Source organism: Hydra vulgaris, chromosome 04 (assembly GCF_038396675.1).
Source record: "Hydra vulgaris chromosome 04, alternate assembly HydraT2T_AEP".
Classification (NCBI taxonomy): domain Eukaryota; kingdom Metazoa; phylum Cnidaria; class Hydrozoa; order Anthoathecata; family Hydridae; genus Hydra; species Hydra vulgaris.
In genome coordinates this window covers 33,030,825-33,049,403 of record NC_088923.1, presented here as the reverse complement: position 1 = coordinate 33,049,403, position 18,579 = coordinate 33,030,825, and the positions used below count along the sequence as shown (strand labels likewise).

Below are 18,579 nucleotides of genomic sequence, written 5' to 3'. Positions count from 1 at the left end.
ACATGGTAGTTTTATTGAATTCGGATTGGTGCTCAACACTTATTTTCTTATTTCGCGTAACTTTGTACACATTATATATATTTTTACAGATTATATACAGAGTTGTTAGTCCTAGGCCTTGATCTAGCCTTAAGGCCAAAAAATAGGTCCTTGACCTTGCAACTTTCGTCCTTGGCCTTGAAACTTTTTAGCCTTGACATTTTTTTGTTTGTTTTGAATACAGCAGTAAATTACTAATTTTCTGTTTATTTTAGCAAGATCTTTTTTGCCTTTAGGAAATTACAAAGTTTAAAAAGTATTACAATGACTAAAAAGTAATTACATATGAATATTTTGAAGACAATAAATTGTATGAACAATTTGTTTTTTTGAAATAAAAAAAAATGTTCAAAGATTTTAAAATTTTCATTCAGAGTAAAATACATGTTTTTATATTTAAAAGCATTTGAATTTTTTGAAACAGGCTCAGGTATACTTACGAAAAAAGTTAAGAGGCTTAAAAATGTGCTTAAGATTAAGAGCCATTTTCTGTAAGAACCAGACAATTTTCAAGAAAAAAAATACTGAAGGTCACCGTTTGGGTTCATTTTCGCATATTTGCTTTGTATAATAGATGCAATTACAAATACAAAATATATTGGTCTAAATATTTGTGGTTGGGTCAGGGCGGTACTTTGAAATTCGGATAAATTTTAGTCAGTATGCTTATTTTTCATTATGTCATACTTTAAGAAGCTACAACTAGAACATTTTTTATTTTAATATATTTTATCAACTTATTTATAACAGACAGACACAAGTTAAACTAGTTAATTAAAAATTAAATATGAAAAGTTGTTCATTATCTAGATATCATAGCCTGAAAGTACAATAATTGTAAAAAAGTAATAACATTAAGCAGCCAATTATTAAATAATAAAGCCAACATAGCCACATGGATTTTTTTACACCAGATGATAGCTGTGATCTAATTTTCCATTAAAAAAATAAAAATGTGCGGGGTTGGATCGGCATCTTAAAATATAAGCCATGAAAATCAAGTTTTTGAAAAACTTTTTCTAACTTTAGACCGCTATAAAAACTAAACCCAAAAGATTTGAAAAAAATGATAAATGGAAATACGTTAATAAAAGTGTAGATTGTTATATAAAAAAAAGTATGTGCGATCTTAAATTTGAAATTATGCTTTTAATTAGTTTTAATTGCTTTCAAATAACTATTGTTATCGTATTTTTATACATGCATTTTTATATTATGCTAATAATATAAATAATAATACAAAAATGCTTTTTACATTTTTATATTATGCTACATGCTGTGTGGAAATTATTTAATAAATTAAAAATTTTTAATTCAACAATTTTGGCATTATTGTATATCAATACAATAATTCCAAATTGCTTTTGGGGTTTTATAAAAAATATCAATTATAATAATTGCTTTTAACAAATTTAAAAGCAATTGACAAAAATGATACCCACATTAATTTATTTTTGATTGCCTTCAAAATAATACACTTCCTCGGTGCAATGTTATTGAGGATATTGATTAAAAAATTAATTGCTAATTACAGTATTATGGGCTTCGTTGAGTATTGAGAAACTGTATAGAAAACTCACCTTCATTGAAACACAATAAAAGTTCAAGACCGTGTATGTTGGAGAAACGGCATTATGAGAAACGTCCAACCCGTGCAAGCACAGAAACAAGGACGCTAAAATGATGATAATGATGATGATGATATATATATATCATCATCATCATCATCATCATCATCATCATCATCATCATCATCATCATCATCATCATCATCATCATCATTATCATCGTTTTAGCGTCCTTGTTTCCGTGCTTGCACGGGTTGGACATTTCTCATAATGCCCTTTCTCCAACATACACGGTCTTGAACATCTTCTTTCCTTGAATAAAGACACTATCCTGCTTCCACAAATTTGGATCCATTTCAAGCCAGCCAGATGGGATATCTAATATATTGAAAAACCTCATGATGTTTGTAGATACAAAGTCCACAAGCTTGAGTGATTGGTTGTTCAAACAACTGGGGGGCGTTTGGGAGGATTTTGATAAGAAGCACTTTTAGATTTTCTTATGCTCAAAGTTGCGTGCTGTATAAATACTTTATGGAAGGTGAACAGATAGGTAAAAAAATGAGTGGAGAAGTTACTTCATAAAGATTTTGATCACCGCCAATAATGTTACTTCGCAGCAGATTAAATCTTTGTTTTCAAGATGGGCCAGACAGTATAAAGCAGAGACATTAAAAAAAAAACGATTGAAAAAGCAAGCAATCAGTCAACTGAAGAAGAAGAACTGAATGATAGAACTTATTATGACAACGATGATGGTCAAAATGCTAAAAATAACAATCAAGATGATAAAAATGAATTTGGAATGGCAATACAAGAGCAGGTTAATGTTATAATATAACGGGTGGTTACTAAAAATCCGGACTATCTTTAACTGAATTTTAAATGCCACAAACTAAATTATTTTTTTTCATGCTTATATCCATTTTAAAGCTTATTTAATTCTCTATAAGTTAATTTACTTGTTTTTAGATAATTAATAATAGTTAAGAAAATAATGATGGCCAAGCAAGAAGAGGTAAGAAAACGGATTTACGAGTTCTATTTGAAAAATAAATTGCAAGGTAAAAAGTTCACAGTAGCTCACTTCAATGCTGAAAAAATTCCAAGAAGCACTATCTATGATATAATCAAACGTGTTGAGAATGATTCTGGGTACAAAAGAGTGCAAGGAAGTGGTCGTGTGGCCAAAATCATGACCCCAAAGGGTATCAAGCGCCTGAAAACCATATGTGATCACAGTGACCGAGTTTCGATGAGGCAAGCTGGTCGAAAATATGGATGCAGTCATTCACATATCATTAAAACTCTTGCCAAGTACACTGACATCAAAAGTTATAAAAAACAGGGTATACCTCATCGACTAGAGAACCAGAATGAGCGAATCAAAACCGGCATTAATCGTGTTTATCGTGATTTTAAAGGAAAATCGGTCATCCTTGACGACGAGTCTTACTTTACTCTGTCACACTCAACAATTAATGGAAACAGCACCTACTACTCTAGCAACAGAGACAAGACTCCACCAAGTGTTAAATATCGCAAAAAGCGCAAGTTCGAGCCCAAGGTGCTTGTCTGGCTGGCCGCTTCTGACAGAGGTATTTCAAAGCCATTTTTTATCCCCAGCGGCCTTGCAGTCAATAAAGCCATCTATGAAATTAATTGTATAAAGAGAAGATTAGTGCCGTTCATCAACGCTCATCATGCCGATGGTAATTATATATTTTGGCCGGACCTGGCGTCATCGCATTATGCCAAAACCGTGACCAACTGCTATGAGACTCATAACATCAATTTTATCAAAAAAGTTGACAATCCGCCAGCCGTACCGGAGTGTCGTCCAATAGAAGACTTTTGGGCTATTTTGAAAGGCAAAGTGTATGAGAGTAACTGGCAAGCAAAAGACGTGAAGCAACTACAAACCAGAATAAAGCTTTGCCTGAAAAAAATTGACCTTAACCTTGTATTTTCACTTTTTGGGTCAACTCGTGTTAGAGTTGGCCGAATCCGAAGAAACAGACTGGTTGAAGACAAACTTAATTAAAATAAATAAATAACTAAAAACTCATTTTAATGATATTTTTATTTAATCTCTACCATAAAAACTATGGGAGCAATTGCCCATGAAAGTTAGTCCGGATTTTTAGTAACCACCCGTTATTATAAAAGAATTTAAAATATAATATTGACATTGATAGCTAACTTTTAATATCAGTTTAAAATTGTTTCTGTTATCACTGCATTTTTTATTCAGGGGGATTTTGTTATCGATGAGCTAGCTGCGTATAAGAGAGACAGTTGGATAACTGTGGAATATAATAACATATTTTACCCTAGTATAGTTACAAAGGTAATTTATTTTTATTTAATTTCTTCTGCAATACCACGTTTAAAAGTTGTTTTATTTAAATGTTGTTATTCAATTAAACAAGTTGTTTCACTGTTCAGATTGATGAGAATAGCGTAAGTGTTTCGTGCATGGAATATGTAACATGTGACAAAAACTGTTTCAAATGGCCAGCTGCAGAGAAAATCCTTAACTACAAGGAAGATAAAATTTTATGTCAAATTGTGCTACCAATTCCAATAAATCCAAGATCATATTTTACTGTGCCTGCAAGCGACTTTGATAAAGCAAACGTTATCTTAAATAGCCTACTTCTTCGTAAGAAATAAGTACAATATTTGTTATTTAATTCATTCTACCACATATTTAGTAGTTTTATATGTTGCAAAGCATTTACAGAATATATAAAAACAATTAAACTAAACTTTCTATTTAATAAATGAATGATTATGAAATGTATTTGTAAATATTATGAAAAATATCATATTGTTATATTTTTTCAAAATGATTTTTTTAAAGAGTAAGTTAAGATTGCACGTAAAAAATTTTTGTATGTTGCAGTCAACACTTTTATAAACACATTTCTAGTTACATATTTTTCAAAACCTTTGGCTTTAGTTTTTATAGCGGTCTAAAGTTAGAAAAGGTTTTTCAAAAACGTGATTTTTACGGCTTGTATTTTGAGATGCCAATGCAACCCCGCGCATTTTTATTTTTTTAATGGAAGATTAGATCCACAGCTATCATCTGTGGAAAAAAAATCCATGTGGGCTATGTTGGCTTTAATAGTAACGACTTCTTAAAGTTTGTACTTACAATTATTGTACTTTAAGGCTATGATTTGTAGACAATGAATAACTTTTAATTTTTAATTTTTCTAGTTAAACTTGTGTCTGTCTGTTATAAATAATTTGATAAAACATATTAAAATGTTTCAGTTGTAGCTTCTTAAAGTATGACATAATGAAAAATAAGCAAATTGACTAAATTTATCTGAATTTTAAAGTACCGCCCTGGCCGAACGACAAATATTTAGACCAAAATATTTTGTATTTGTAATTGCATCTATTATACAAAGCAAATATGCTAAAATGAACTAAATCGGTGACAACTAGTATCCGCAACTGTCTGGTTCTTACAGAAAATGGCTCTTAAGATATGCTTATTGCAATACTTTTTGAAAATATGTGCGATCTTGTAAGTTTTGTAAGCGAGACACAAAAAATCTTCTGTTCTGATACATATATATATAGGTTTTTGATTTATGATACATATTTTGCATAGATATTTTTACATAGATTTATGATACAGATTTTGCTTTAAATCACAAAAACTTCATTAAGTAGTTTTCATGCACTTTCGAAAATCTTAGTATTAGTTGAACTGCGTTCATAGACATCTGTAATATAATACAAGCTGAGGCTCAACAATATGCTTAAATATGCTTATTTTTTTCTAAACCTGAGCCTCTATATGCTTATAAGCAATATCCTTATAAAAAAACAAACATGTATTCATTCATCGAAAAGTTTGGATTTAAAAAGTATGAAAGTTCAATAAAAAAAATATACATTTTTTTTTAATATTAACATCATATAATTTTAAATTTTTACGTATTTTTGTTTTTGGCTTTAATATACATCTATTTTCAAATATATTTTCTTATTGACAACTTATGTGCATAACTTTGATTTAATTTTGAAACATGCGGATTGGTTGTTTGCAGATCGAAATGTACGTATTACCCGTGAAATACTTGGATTTGTCCTTTACCTTATCCCTGGCTTTGAAACTCTCGTCCTTGTTCTTGGCCTTGGAACTTGTGGCTTTTTTGTTTTAACATATAAAACTTTATATTTAGTTTTAAATTTTAAAATTATATATTCAATTTTATATTTTTAACAAAATTTTTGTTCACTACACTCTATGCTTTATTTTAATATATAATTTTTTAGTTAAGTGACACAAATTTAGAAGAATATATTTTTTTGGCAAAAAAAAAAAAAAAAAAAAAATTTGGGTCCAACTTTTTATAGCCTCTCGGTATTTTAAAAATCACAACTTAAAAATTCCATAACTTTTGAAATACTTGACCTACTAAGATAATATTAATATTTTTAGAAAATTCAAAATTAGAGACATATTTTTTTATTTTAAAATTTCAAAATTTTCTCACATCCCTATCATATATAAACTTTATATGGCTGTTATATAATTTATTTATTGACAATATATAAATTCTAATATATAAGTACTGTATATGCGGTAGTGGTGTAGTGGTAAGAGCGCTCGCTTTGTAAGCGAGAGGTTCGGAGTTCTTCTCCCACCACGTCCCTGGAAGTACCGCGCTCAACTTAGTTTCTCCGCGCAGCGGCCTTGCTTGGCAAGGTTTGTGTTTCGGAGTTTAAGAGTTGAGAGAGAGTTGCACCACGAATAACAACTAAAAAATAAAAAACACAAAAAAATGAGTAGCCTCCTCGACTGTAGTGGCACCCCTCGGGCCTTGGGAAGGTGAATCATCTAAATATATATATATATATATATATATATATATATATATATATATATATATATATATATATATATATATATATATATATATATATTTTATATTGTATATATAGTATACACATATGTGTATACTATATAGACTGTATATACTGTATATACCAGGGTTGGCATTAAAAAACCCACCCAAAAAAACCCAGTTAAAAAAACCCAGTTAAAAAATATTTCTGAAAAAATAGTTTTAGTATTTTTTACAATATACTTTCAATGATCTCAGTGGCTTTCATCAACCATATCAAAATCAGGCCTGTGTTCTATCTTACAAATTACAAAACTTTTATTCATACAGTATTATTATTTGTGTAGCATTAAGTGTATTTAAGTTGCATATTTCGATGCAATGTGTATTTTTCAGAAAAAAATCTTTATAAGAATGCCATTCGGAAGTGGAAGGAAGAAAGGATGGGAGTGGAAGGAGGTCAGTGAGATAGAAGGAGACAAAAATAGTGTTCAGTGTGACCATTGTTCAGAGAAGATTAGTGGAAAAATTGAAAGAGTTCGTATTCATTTGGAGAAGTGTAAAGAGAGAAAGAAGGACACTGATGAACAAGAACCAAGACCTGGAAGCTCAACTAGTAATATTAGCCTCAAATGAGTCAGATACTTCAATTTCCGAAGGATCTATTATGTCCAGCTCCACACCAGCAAAAAGGTTTAAAAGTAGTAACTTAAATAACTTTGTAGTTAGAACATCAAATGATCAGAAAGATGCCATAGACAAGCAAGTTGCCCGGTTTTTTTTCAGCTCTAACATGTCTTTTAATTCAGTGGAAAATTGTGAGTTTCAGAAACTTTGCTCTCTTCTTCATCCTGGGTATGTCACTCCAAGCCGAAAGAAACTGGGTGGAGATCTATTAAATGAAGTCTATGATGATCTGTCAGCTGGTATAAAGAACGAACTGGAAACCAAAGACACGGTAATTTGTCAAGATGGATGGTCTAGTATTCAGAATGACTTAATAATTGCTCACTCATTTTATGATGGAAAAAAGAGTTATCTGTACAACATAGTTGACTTAGGATCAGAAAAAAAAACTGCAGAATACTGCTTCAAAATCATCAATGAAGCTATAGTTAGCATAAAAAATGATTATAATAAGTTTGTATTTGCTATCTGCACTGACAATGAAGCTAAGATGAAGAAAATGAAAGAGCTGATCAAACAAGAGTATCCTGATATGTTAACATATGGCTGTAATGCACACTATATGAATTTGGTACAGAAAGACATTTGCAATTCTTTTTCAACAATTCTAAAACAGGTTGTGGAAGTTCAGAAATATTCTAGAAATGTGCATTTGGCCCATAGTTTGTTAAAGGAAAAAGGTGGATGTATGCCTCAGCTGCCAAATGAAACACGCTGGAACTCTCAAGTTGCCTGCATTGAGACATACCAGAAAAATTATAACTTCTACGTGGAGATCTATGGAGAGAAGATAGAAGATTTTCCAGCCAATATTGGAAGAATAATTGAGAATATAGCCATCAAACGTGAGGCAAGTCGTCTTCTTAGTAAAATGAAAAAATTGGGGATTGCCTTAGACAAGATGCAGAGTGATTCCTGTCATCTCTCTGACACAGTTCATATCTGGTATTCATTGATAAAGGATGAAGAGCTATCCATATACTGTGATGCAATAAAGAAGAGATTTCAAAATGCTGTATAACCCTTTCATATTTTGGCCTATATAACTGACCATCGCTATGTAGATGATTACATTGATAATGATAATGAAAACAATGCAGAACAATGGTTAGAGGACAGGAACCCTGATTTCTTGGGTTTACTATACAAGTTTAACTTGAAGGACAGGGAGGTGTTCCCCAAACAAATGTTCTCAGAATCACTGAAGGTTATCTCTCCATCAGAATGGTGGAACATCATGAAAGGAAAGGTTACTAGATCTCAAATCAGGGATAAAGAGAATTCTGCCAATTTCTGCAGCTTTCTAGTTTCTCTACACTCCTGTCCTGCTAGCTCAGCCTCAATTGAGAGATGGTTTTCAACCTTTGGATTTGTCTGGTCGAAGATCAGGAATCGTCTTGGTGCAGATAAGGCAATGAAACTTGTGAAGATTTACAAATCATTTCACAATAGCTCAGCAGCTGACAGCAGTTCCTCTGATGATATCAAATCTGATTAATAAGTAGGTAAGTAGTAGAAAAAATCGTTTTTAACTTCAGTATAACCATCTAAATTCTGAAAAAAATTCTATTTCTATTATTTCAGTGTAATTTATATTTGTTTTAGTTTATTCTTGATGATCCCAGAGGAAGTGTTTAACTGGAATTCTGTCAAAAACATCTGAAAAGCTGACAAGAACTGAAAATTATTGTAATAATCAAACAAAGTAAAACTATGTAAGAAGAATTTTATTTACAGTTCTTCAATTTATTAAATTTTCCTTGTAAAAGCTCTTTTCAATAAAAAAAATAACTATTACCATGTGTTTTTAATTATTATTTTGAAAAAATTAAATGTTTAAAGATAATTTGAATGCGAAATAGGTATTATGTCTTTCATTTACTAAGCAAATAAAGCTATTTTTAAAAAAACCCAATAACACACTAAAAAACCCAGTAGGCTGGGTTTTTTTTAAAAAAAAACGGGTTTTTTCCAACCCTGGTATATACTATGTTTACTGTATATAATATGACAGTATACACTATTGTATATGTGCATACTATACATAGTCTATGTATAGTATACACATATACAATAGTGTATACTGTCATAGTATATACAGTATACACTATTGTGTATATAGTACTGTACTGCAGTTATATATATATATATATATATATATATATATATATATATATATGAGTGTACACTCATATATATATATAAATAAAATATATATAAATACAATAGTATTGATAACACCAGTAATAATAAGGTAAGCTGTCACAGTAATCGTCACAGCTTACCTTATCATTACTGGTGTTATCAATACTATAATTATTTTTTATTATTATTATATTGGGCTCACCTACAACCATATATAGCATCAAGAGGAATACAACAAATCTGGGAACCTTCCTTTACTTTTCTATTGTAATGTTCAACTTTTTCTTTTGAATCAATTTTAACGGGGTGAAAATTTAGTCTACAATATTCATTAACAGACTTTTCTGCTTCATCAAAATCTTTATAGTTCTTAATGAAAATATACTCCATTTTTTAATCTTTTGAACTCTTATTAAAACTCTTAACCCTTCTTTCTACAAAAACTTTCTTCTAAAATAAACTCGTTGTTTTAAGCATGCGCACTTAAGAAAATGAAAGTAAATTTGCAAAAATATTCTAAAAATAGATTTTCACTGTACCTATCAAAAAACGCATCCTTAGGTACAGTGAATTTTCACTGTACTTATAATTAACGAAATTTTGCAGTATCATAAAATATAACTGTTTGTTGCGAAAAAACGCAAAATTGAAGAAGATTTTAAATAAATACGTTTTTTCGGTGAAATGAACATAGTAGTTTAATAATATGATCAGTTTTCATTGTTTATTGGCAATTTTTCTTGATTATAAGCTCTTTCTTGGTCTGAATTCTAGTATTTTTGTGAAAATTGATAGAAATATTATATTTTGACCACTATATAGTTAATATACTGCGGCCATGGCGCAGTGGTTAGAGCGCTTGCTTTAGAAGCAGGAGATCAAGGTTCGAAACAAACTCTGCATATATATATTCGCGTCACGGTAAGGAAGGAGGCGGGAACTTCCTTATTAAATGCACTTCCGCGGTGCTCTGTGACAAGACTGTTAGGTCTTCTTGGGGCACCAAAATAACAAAATATACGTCAGAACCAATTAGAACTGGATCTATAGCGGTTTAAGGCACTTTTTCAAAAGATTTTAACTAAGTTCATGTTAACGCCGATGTGCAAAAGTGATCTAAAGACTGTTCTTTAGATTCACTATTATGGGTAGTAAAAATGTTTTGAAAATTATAAAGAAAAAAGAAAAGTTTCTTTAAATATTGAAGAAACCTAAAGCAAAAAAAATTATAACATCTAAAGTTCTTGTTTGGGCGTAATACGCTGATAAAATCATGCTAATTCCAAATAAAAAAAACTACTTAAATATAAATAGTATGTTAATTTATGATTAAAAATTTTTTCTCTAATTGTTATTCTGTTAAGATCTACATCAAATTAATGACTCAATATTTGATTACGAAGCAATCCTGCAGGGCTGTAATTTTTTTGTTGGATTTCTTCGTTACAAATTTTTCAGTGTTTAGTTTAATTTCAAAACAAAATAATTTTGTACATCTTCAGGTTTTGATGTTTTGTTCTTATCAATATCATGCAACATTGTTAGGTGTGGATTTTAACTTTTTGCTTTTAACTTTTAACTTTTGCTTGATTCCTGATAATTATATATATATACATATATATATATATATATAACTTATATATATATTGTTTATATATATATGTAAATATATACATAAAAAATTGAACTAAAAATTAAAGAAAGTACTCATATAGGATGGGAAAAACTCGATATAAATAAACAAGTAAATCATGTTAAAATGACTATTTAAAATAATTTACCGGTTCTTTTCCTTTTTTTGAGATTTGATAAAATTTTAATAATTATTTTTGTATATATATAAAGTTTGTTATCAACTTTATGGCTTTTATTATGTTTATTTTTACAATTATACTATATTTTATACCGCTTTTGTATATATAACTGATGATGACTATATATAGTAAGAAACATGTCTTAAATTTTTAAATAAAGTTGAAAAATTTGTCTTATTTTTAAAAGTATTTTCATATTTTATGCTAAGAAGAAGTTTTGGAAATATATATAATATATATATATATATATATATATATATATATATATATATATATATATATATATATATATATATATATATATATATATATATATACATATAGGTATAAAGGCAGGGGTGCCTATTTTATAGTATATTATAAAATTGTTATATAAATGGTTGAGTTGTATTTTATGTAAGCAAACTAATTAAGTGAAAAACGCAACTCGCATAATATGATTATGCTCTTGGACTTAAAAGAGAAAAGACGTGTTTTAAGAGTTTAAAAAAGTTTTTAAAATGTTACCCTAAAATGGCGTCGAGAGAAATTGGTGAGTTATTTTTGTTTCTAAATAGTAATAAGAATCTAGTAGAAAACAACATCAGTGATGTGGAAGAAATTTACTTCTATCCTAAAGATGTAATCATTAATGAGTTTTCAAAACTCCAAGAGGAAGATATATTTAGTTTTAGAAGTTTTCTGTTTACGGAGATCCTAGAAAGCTTTGAAATATGATAATTTTCTTCCTTAAACATTAGTTTTAATGTTTATAACCCTTTGAAGAAAAATCTTAGAAAAAGGTACAAGGTCTCTACATGTTTGGATGACATTTATTTACTGTTTATCTCTCTTGCGGAAAAACAGCTTCACAAAGAGTTTACTAGACTAATCAATAATTCAAAAATAGTTAGTGAAAAAATAACTACAAATGTAACAGACATAAATATCTTGTCGAATTTAAAAAAACTTAATGACCGCTTAAAGACACTGCAATCAGATAATGTAAAAATTTGGGAAGATCTTCGCATACTGCATGGGAAATATGATCAACTCCGAAAATCAAATTCTGAAATTATAAAAAATCAGCAACAGCTGTTTCTAAACTACGCCACGAACTCGTCGCTTCTTCAAAAACCTATAAAAAATTCTATTGTTACAAATTCAATAAACTTTTGTTCTTTAACTCAAAATCATACGCAACGTAAAACAAACCATCCTTGACCGTAGAAGATAAATTAAAAAAAAATGAAACAGGTGAAACTTATGCACAAAAAGTTAAAGTACCACCCAAAATTGCATACCATAATACGATAATATCAACACCCACATTAGTACAACAGTCTTCAAAAAAAAATTGAACATAAAAGTATTGATCGAGATTGATTAGAAGAAAGAAAAAACTATTATTTGAAACCGGGCGTATCTACAGCAAGGAAAGAATCCTTTGGGAATAAAATAGCTAAGAATAGAAACTCTATTGCAGGAAGCCGTATTGCATACGTATTGTTTGAGAATTTATTATATTTGTTGGAGGAGTTTGTAATTTCATATCAGAAACTCTTTTTTATTTAACTACATAAAGAAATTAATAGGCGTCGAGTCGATTGCTGTCACACTCAACCGGGAAAAAGAATATAACCGCTCTTTCAAAGTAACAATAAAAAGTCACGAAAAACACATAGTCCTAAAACCGAAAGTTTAGGACCACAATATTATTGTTAAATAATTTCGAAAACCTCATGAAAAACTAGGAACTGAAATGATACTTCAAAATAATAACTCAGTAACTAAAAGTCAATCTGAAGTCGTAAATCAATCGGATGTGGAACATCAACTATACGCAGCTCGCACCATGTCTCTAAATCAGAAATCACAATGGATGAACGTGCCATAAATTTAAATAGTTATAATTTTAGTCACTGTGCGTATAACTGTCAGAGTCTTAAATCAAACTCATGCTATAATTTTACCTTAATTAACTCTTTTGATATAATTTTTCTATCCGACTACTGGCTTTCAAATACTGAGCGATTTATTTTACATGATTTATCAGCTCCGACACATCAATTGTTTTTTCACTCTGCTGAAAAGAAAGAAAGACCTTTTGGAAGGGAAATGCTTCAACGGAATGCTGGAACGGAAGACCTTTTGGGGGAAATGCTTTTTTAGTTCGTAAAAACTTTCTCTTCACGTAATACACGAAGATGTACATTCTTGCAATAAAAGGTTCATATGGCAACAGTGTTTTTATTTTCATTGGAGTTTATATTACTTCATGCAGAAATAATTTTGAATCATTAGAACAATATCTCAGCTTAGTGTAATTGCCTCCATCATAAACACACACGAAGATAAAGGGAAGTTTATAATTGCCGGGGATTTTAAAAAATTTATATGATATAGAAGTTCGAAATAACCAAACACGAAACGACTTTTATAAGCATTTATCTAATTTTCTTAAAACAAATGAGCTTTCTTTTTTGGATATAATAAGTGGTACTGGTCCTAACTATACCTAAGATGAACACATTCTTGCAATAAAAGGTTCATATGACAACAATGTTTTTATTTTTATTGGATTTTATCTTATTTCATGCAGAAATACTACTGAATCATTAGAACAATATCTGTCTCAACTTAGTATAACTGCGTCCATCACATATACGAAGATGAAGGAGAGTGTATAATTGCCAGCGATTTTCAGTCATTTCCTGAAAATATGTCTGACACGGAAGTTCGAAATAACCAAACACGAAACAACTTTTTTAAGCATTTATCTAATTTTCTTGAAGCAAATGAGCTTTTTTTTGGATATAATTAGTGGTAATTGTCCTACCAATACCTATAAGCATAAAACTCTAAATAATTCATCATAATCAATCACATAGCATTCTTAAAAGAATCGCCAATATGCTTTACAAACTGTAAAATTATTCCTCCTTCACATTTAAACATGAGTGACCATTTACCCATCGCTACACATATTAATCTTAAAAATAAAAGTCTAACTCCAGTTATAAATAACATACTTAAAAAATACGATACAATCCAAATAAGGTAAGTGTGGGTATTAAGGCCCGGCGGGTAATAAGGCCCACTAATCCAAACTTAGGGAAAAATAAATTGTGAAACTTTTTTTCGACATTAAAATATTAGAGTTATCTGGTTTTATCACTGGCAGCAAAAAAAAATCAGCATTTCTTTACATTTTCATTTTTTTAGGTGGGCCTTAATACCCATACTTACCTTAATGCTTTATTTGGATTGTATCGTATTTGTAGGGTGATAACTTTATTGAAGTTTATAATTGGAACCTCTCTCAGTTCTTCAAAGATTACACTTTTATTGGAGAAGCAATAGAAAAACAAACTCAAACAACATTTCAAAAAATAAATAATGCAGCCACTTTAGCAATAAAAGAATGTTTTCAAAAAAAAGAATTTTGCATTTATTTTATTAATCATGGTGGGCACCAGAAATTAAATTATGAAAAGACATTCTCTCTTTCCACTTTAAGGAATGGAAAAAATGTAACTATTTTTTTTTTTTTTTTTATTATAGGTGCTCCAAGAAGTCCTAACGGTCTTGTCGCAGAGCACCGCGGAAGTGCATTTAACCAGGAAGTTCGCGCCTCCTTCTTTACCGTGACGCGAAAAAATTATAACAGATCACAGGAATCCATTTCATTTAATAAATACAAGATAGCTCATAAAAGTTTTCGTAATACTGTAAAAGCAGCTCATAACCTAAAAATCAATAAAAGTACCAAAAACATTGAATATCTTCGAAAAACTAATCCTCGAAAGTTTTGAAACAATATCCGAAAAATTATATCTAGTCCAAAAATTCGTATTTTTACGATAAATAAGAAACAAGATAGAAAGGATATTGTAGGAGAATTTCGACAAAACTTTAATACGATTCTCAACACCCCCACAATTACTAACAACAATTCCAAACATCGCAATATTCGCCAACTTATACTTGAACCTAATAAAATACTCATCTTAACTTCCGACATCTTGCATTTGTATGTTGAATGTAGTATGAATGAAAGCTATGTATTTGTAAGCTGTATTTGAAGCCTAATAGATCACGTGACTCTTGTGGAATTACTGCAGAACACCTTAAAAACTAACAACACTTCTAACAATTTCTTGCAACACTTCTAACAACTTCTTCTAAAAACAACCTTCCTTACATGGCTTTCAAAGTTTTATGACAGTATCTTTAATAATGGAGCTGTGTCGGAGTACTTATCAACTTCCATAATTATTCCAATAGTAAAATCCTATAAAAAATCTCTTAATAATTCAGATAACTATTGCGGTATTAGTATCACACCTATCTTGACAAAACTCTTTGAATATATTATCATGCAAGTATGTCCGGAAATATCAGACAGCCACTCTCATCAATTTGGTTTAAAGCAAAATAGCTCCACCCTGCATGCAGTATTGAGTGAGACATTAAAACACTATAATAATATCTGTAGTTTAGTCGCAAATAAGGCCTTCGATAGCTGTAACTGGGATTATCTGTTTGAGAAACTTTATTACAACTTTATTACAAATTACCGGTTTTTCCCAGAAAATCAAAAATAAACTGAAACACCTCGGATTTCTATTCCAAAAATCAAGGTCATGGACAAAATATAAATACAACTCAATCAGCAAATGTAAACGAAAGAAAAATTCAACTTCAATCAATCTCCAGAACTCTTATAAAATCTGAAACTCGTTTTTTTTTACCATTAACTATAGTGCATTTGTTCAAACCTCTGGCTATACTAAATCTATCATACGGATTAGAAATTTGTGGTTATAACAATACTTTTCTTAATAAATTAGACGCTGTTGGAAGATCAGCATTAAAATATCTCTTTAGTATTTCAAAATATAGCAAAAAAATCTAAATTCCTACTTTAAAATTGATTGCGTACCTACCATCCTTGTTCGAAACAAATTGAATCTGTTTATCAGATTACTGAGCAATCCGACTTGTCTTTCCTTGATTTAACTCAAATATCTGATGTTAATAAGGATAACTGCTTTATCAACGAATTAATGAAAATTTGCAACCGCCTGGAGCTAAGCTTCATTCAGTGTTTGATTAAGGGGGAGAAAATCAATATCAAACGTCGTAACGATGACGTAGAAGATAATATAGCGAAAATTTTAAACCAGTACTTTGTTAGAAGCTTAAACGTGTAAGTTTAAGCTTCTTTTCTTTATTCGAATTTGATTGCCGCGACAATTAAATTTCACTGGATAAAAAACAATAAAATTCATTGAAATGATTTTTATTAAAAAAATAAAAAAAGAATTATTCTAAAGAAATGCTACATAGTTTTAACCATTAGTAATTGTAATTATTAAACAAAAGGTTTATTACAGGGTCGTCCACAGTTATTTTCGTCGCGTCCATAATTATTTTTGTCGCGTCCATAATTATTTTCGTCACGTCCATAATTATTTTCGTCGCGTCCACAGTTATTTTCGCCGCGTCCATAATTATTTTCATATTTCAACAATATAATTTCTCAAAATATTATCTTTAAAAAATATTACAAAAGAATTTTTTAAATAAGCATTAATTGCTTAAACTACAAGTTCTAAAGTAGAATAAAGTTTAAATATTTTAAAGAATAAAAATAACAAGTTATGACAGATTCAAATACATATAATCAAGAACCAAATTTTAATGAAATAGTTGAGTTAGAGAGGCAAATCAATGGTCGTGCTTCTTATAAGAAAGCAACTATTGAAAGCATTGAAACAATAAAGAGGATGGTAGCTAATAAAGAAAAAAACGTTGGTATTTCACAAGCTACTGGGCTTTCTTTAAGAACAGTCCAAAATTGGGTAATGAAACTTTCAAATAATCCCGATGCTAAACCAAAAAAACGTGGACCTGTTGCGAAGATTAATACTGACCGTAGAAGAGAAATTGAACTGTTTGTATCGGCAAATAATTCCCTTACAGCGATAGATATGGGTGAATTAATATCCGAAGAAAATAAATGCTCCACAACAACTATAAAGAGAGAATTAAAAAATATGGGTTATACTAGAAAGAGATTAAAACCAATTGTGGCTGCAAGAAACTCAGCGATGGTTATAGGACAGAGATTTCTATATTGTACTCATGTTTCTTCTATTAATGATAATGATATAATTTTTATTGATGAAACCGGTTTTAACCTTCATCAATCAAGACATCATGGATATGCATTAAGTGGGAGTACACCTTATATCACTGTACCAACACAAAGGGGAAGAAATATAAGCCTTATATGTGCTATTTCCGTAGAAGGTATTATATCATTTCAAATGAAAGTAGGATCTTTTGATGCTGTCAGTACGAAAGAATGGATTGAAAATTCATTGATTCCAGCCCTAAATAATCGAAGGTATATTATCATTATGGATAATGCTCGATTTCATCATTCAGCTATTGTAACTTCTACAATTCAAAATAAAATGTGTGTTGTTCACTTTCTCCCACCCTATAGTCCGCAACTTAATCCCATTGAAGAGCTTTTTGGGGTAATAAAAAATAGATACAATAGAATTATTCCAAGACCAGCAACAACGGGGGATATGGAAATGGAAATATCAAATATTCTTTTAACATCTCGTAATGAATCACTACAAGGATTTTATACACATATGCGTGAATGGGTAGTAAGAGGAATCCAACGGAATGAATTCATTTAAATGAAATTTATTGACTATCTTATATCTTTATTTACATCTTTGCATTTACATCTTTGTATTTATATCTTTATTTACTTATTTGTATTTTTTCACATTCAAACTGTAAAATTTTTATTAAAATAGTATACGTATATTTTATCTAAAAATGTGTTTTGAGTGAATCTAAACCTATAACACTTTTTAAATTAAACTGATAGATTTGTTTCATTTTCTAAGCAATAAAAAAATCTTTTATAATATCAAATAATTTTAAACGTGACGAAAATAATTATGGACGCGGCGAAAATAACTGTGGACGCGACGAAAATAATTATGGACGTGACGAAAATAATTATGGACGCGACGAAAATAATTATGGACGCGACGAAAATAACTGTGGACGACCCTGTAAAACTCGGTAATTAAAAAGACCCATTTTAATTTTAAAAGCATGTTAGTTTAAGCTTCTTCTCTTGTTTTAAATCATAACACGACATTTGATTAAAAAGACAACTAAAACAATTTTTAAAAAATCAAAAAAAATGTTTTCTAAATTACTAAAGCTTAAAGTTTAAATAGTTGTATATCATAATTCCATTTATTTTTATAATACTCCATTACGTTGCGCCATTTTTAATGTTTATACTATATTATTGGCGAACCCTCAAAATACTATATTTTTAAATTATTATAAACGTTCCTATTTGCGTCAACGTATAAAGATTAAGCGTTTAATCTTACAGTACAGTCTTGATGTCGTGTCCTTTTTTTA

General features: G+C 29.8%; 1 protein-coding gene across 1 annotated transcript; it reads left to right on the top strand.

Annotated features, from left to right (window-relative positions):
* The first annotated feature begins 16,772 nt into the window (after positions 1–16,772).
* On the top strand, positions 16,773–17,828 carry LOC136079361 (uncharacterized). Its single transcript, XM_065795096.1, has one exon. The coding sequence runs from the start codon at positions 16,773–16,775 to the stop codon at positions 17,826–17,828; it is 1,056 nt and encodes a 351-aa protein (XP_065651168.1).
* Positions 17,829–18,579: the final 751 nt, after the last annotated feature.

Excerpts from the sequence above, each read along its gene's own strand:
- LOC136079361 (XM_065795096.1), top strand. The coding sequence starts at position 16,773 with ATGACAGATTCAAATACATATAATCAAGAACCAAATTTTAATGAAATA.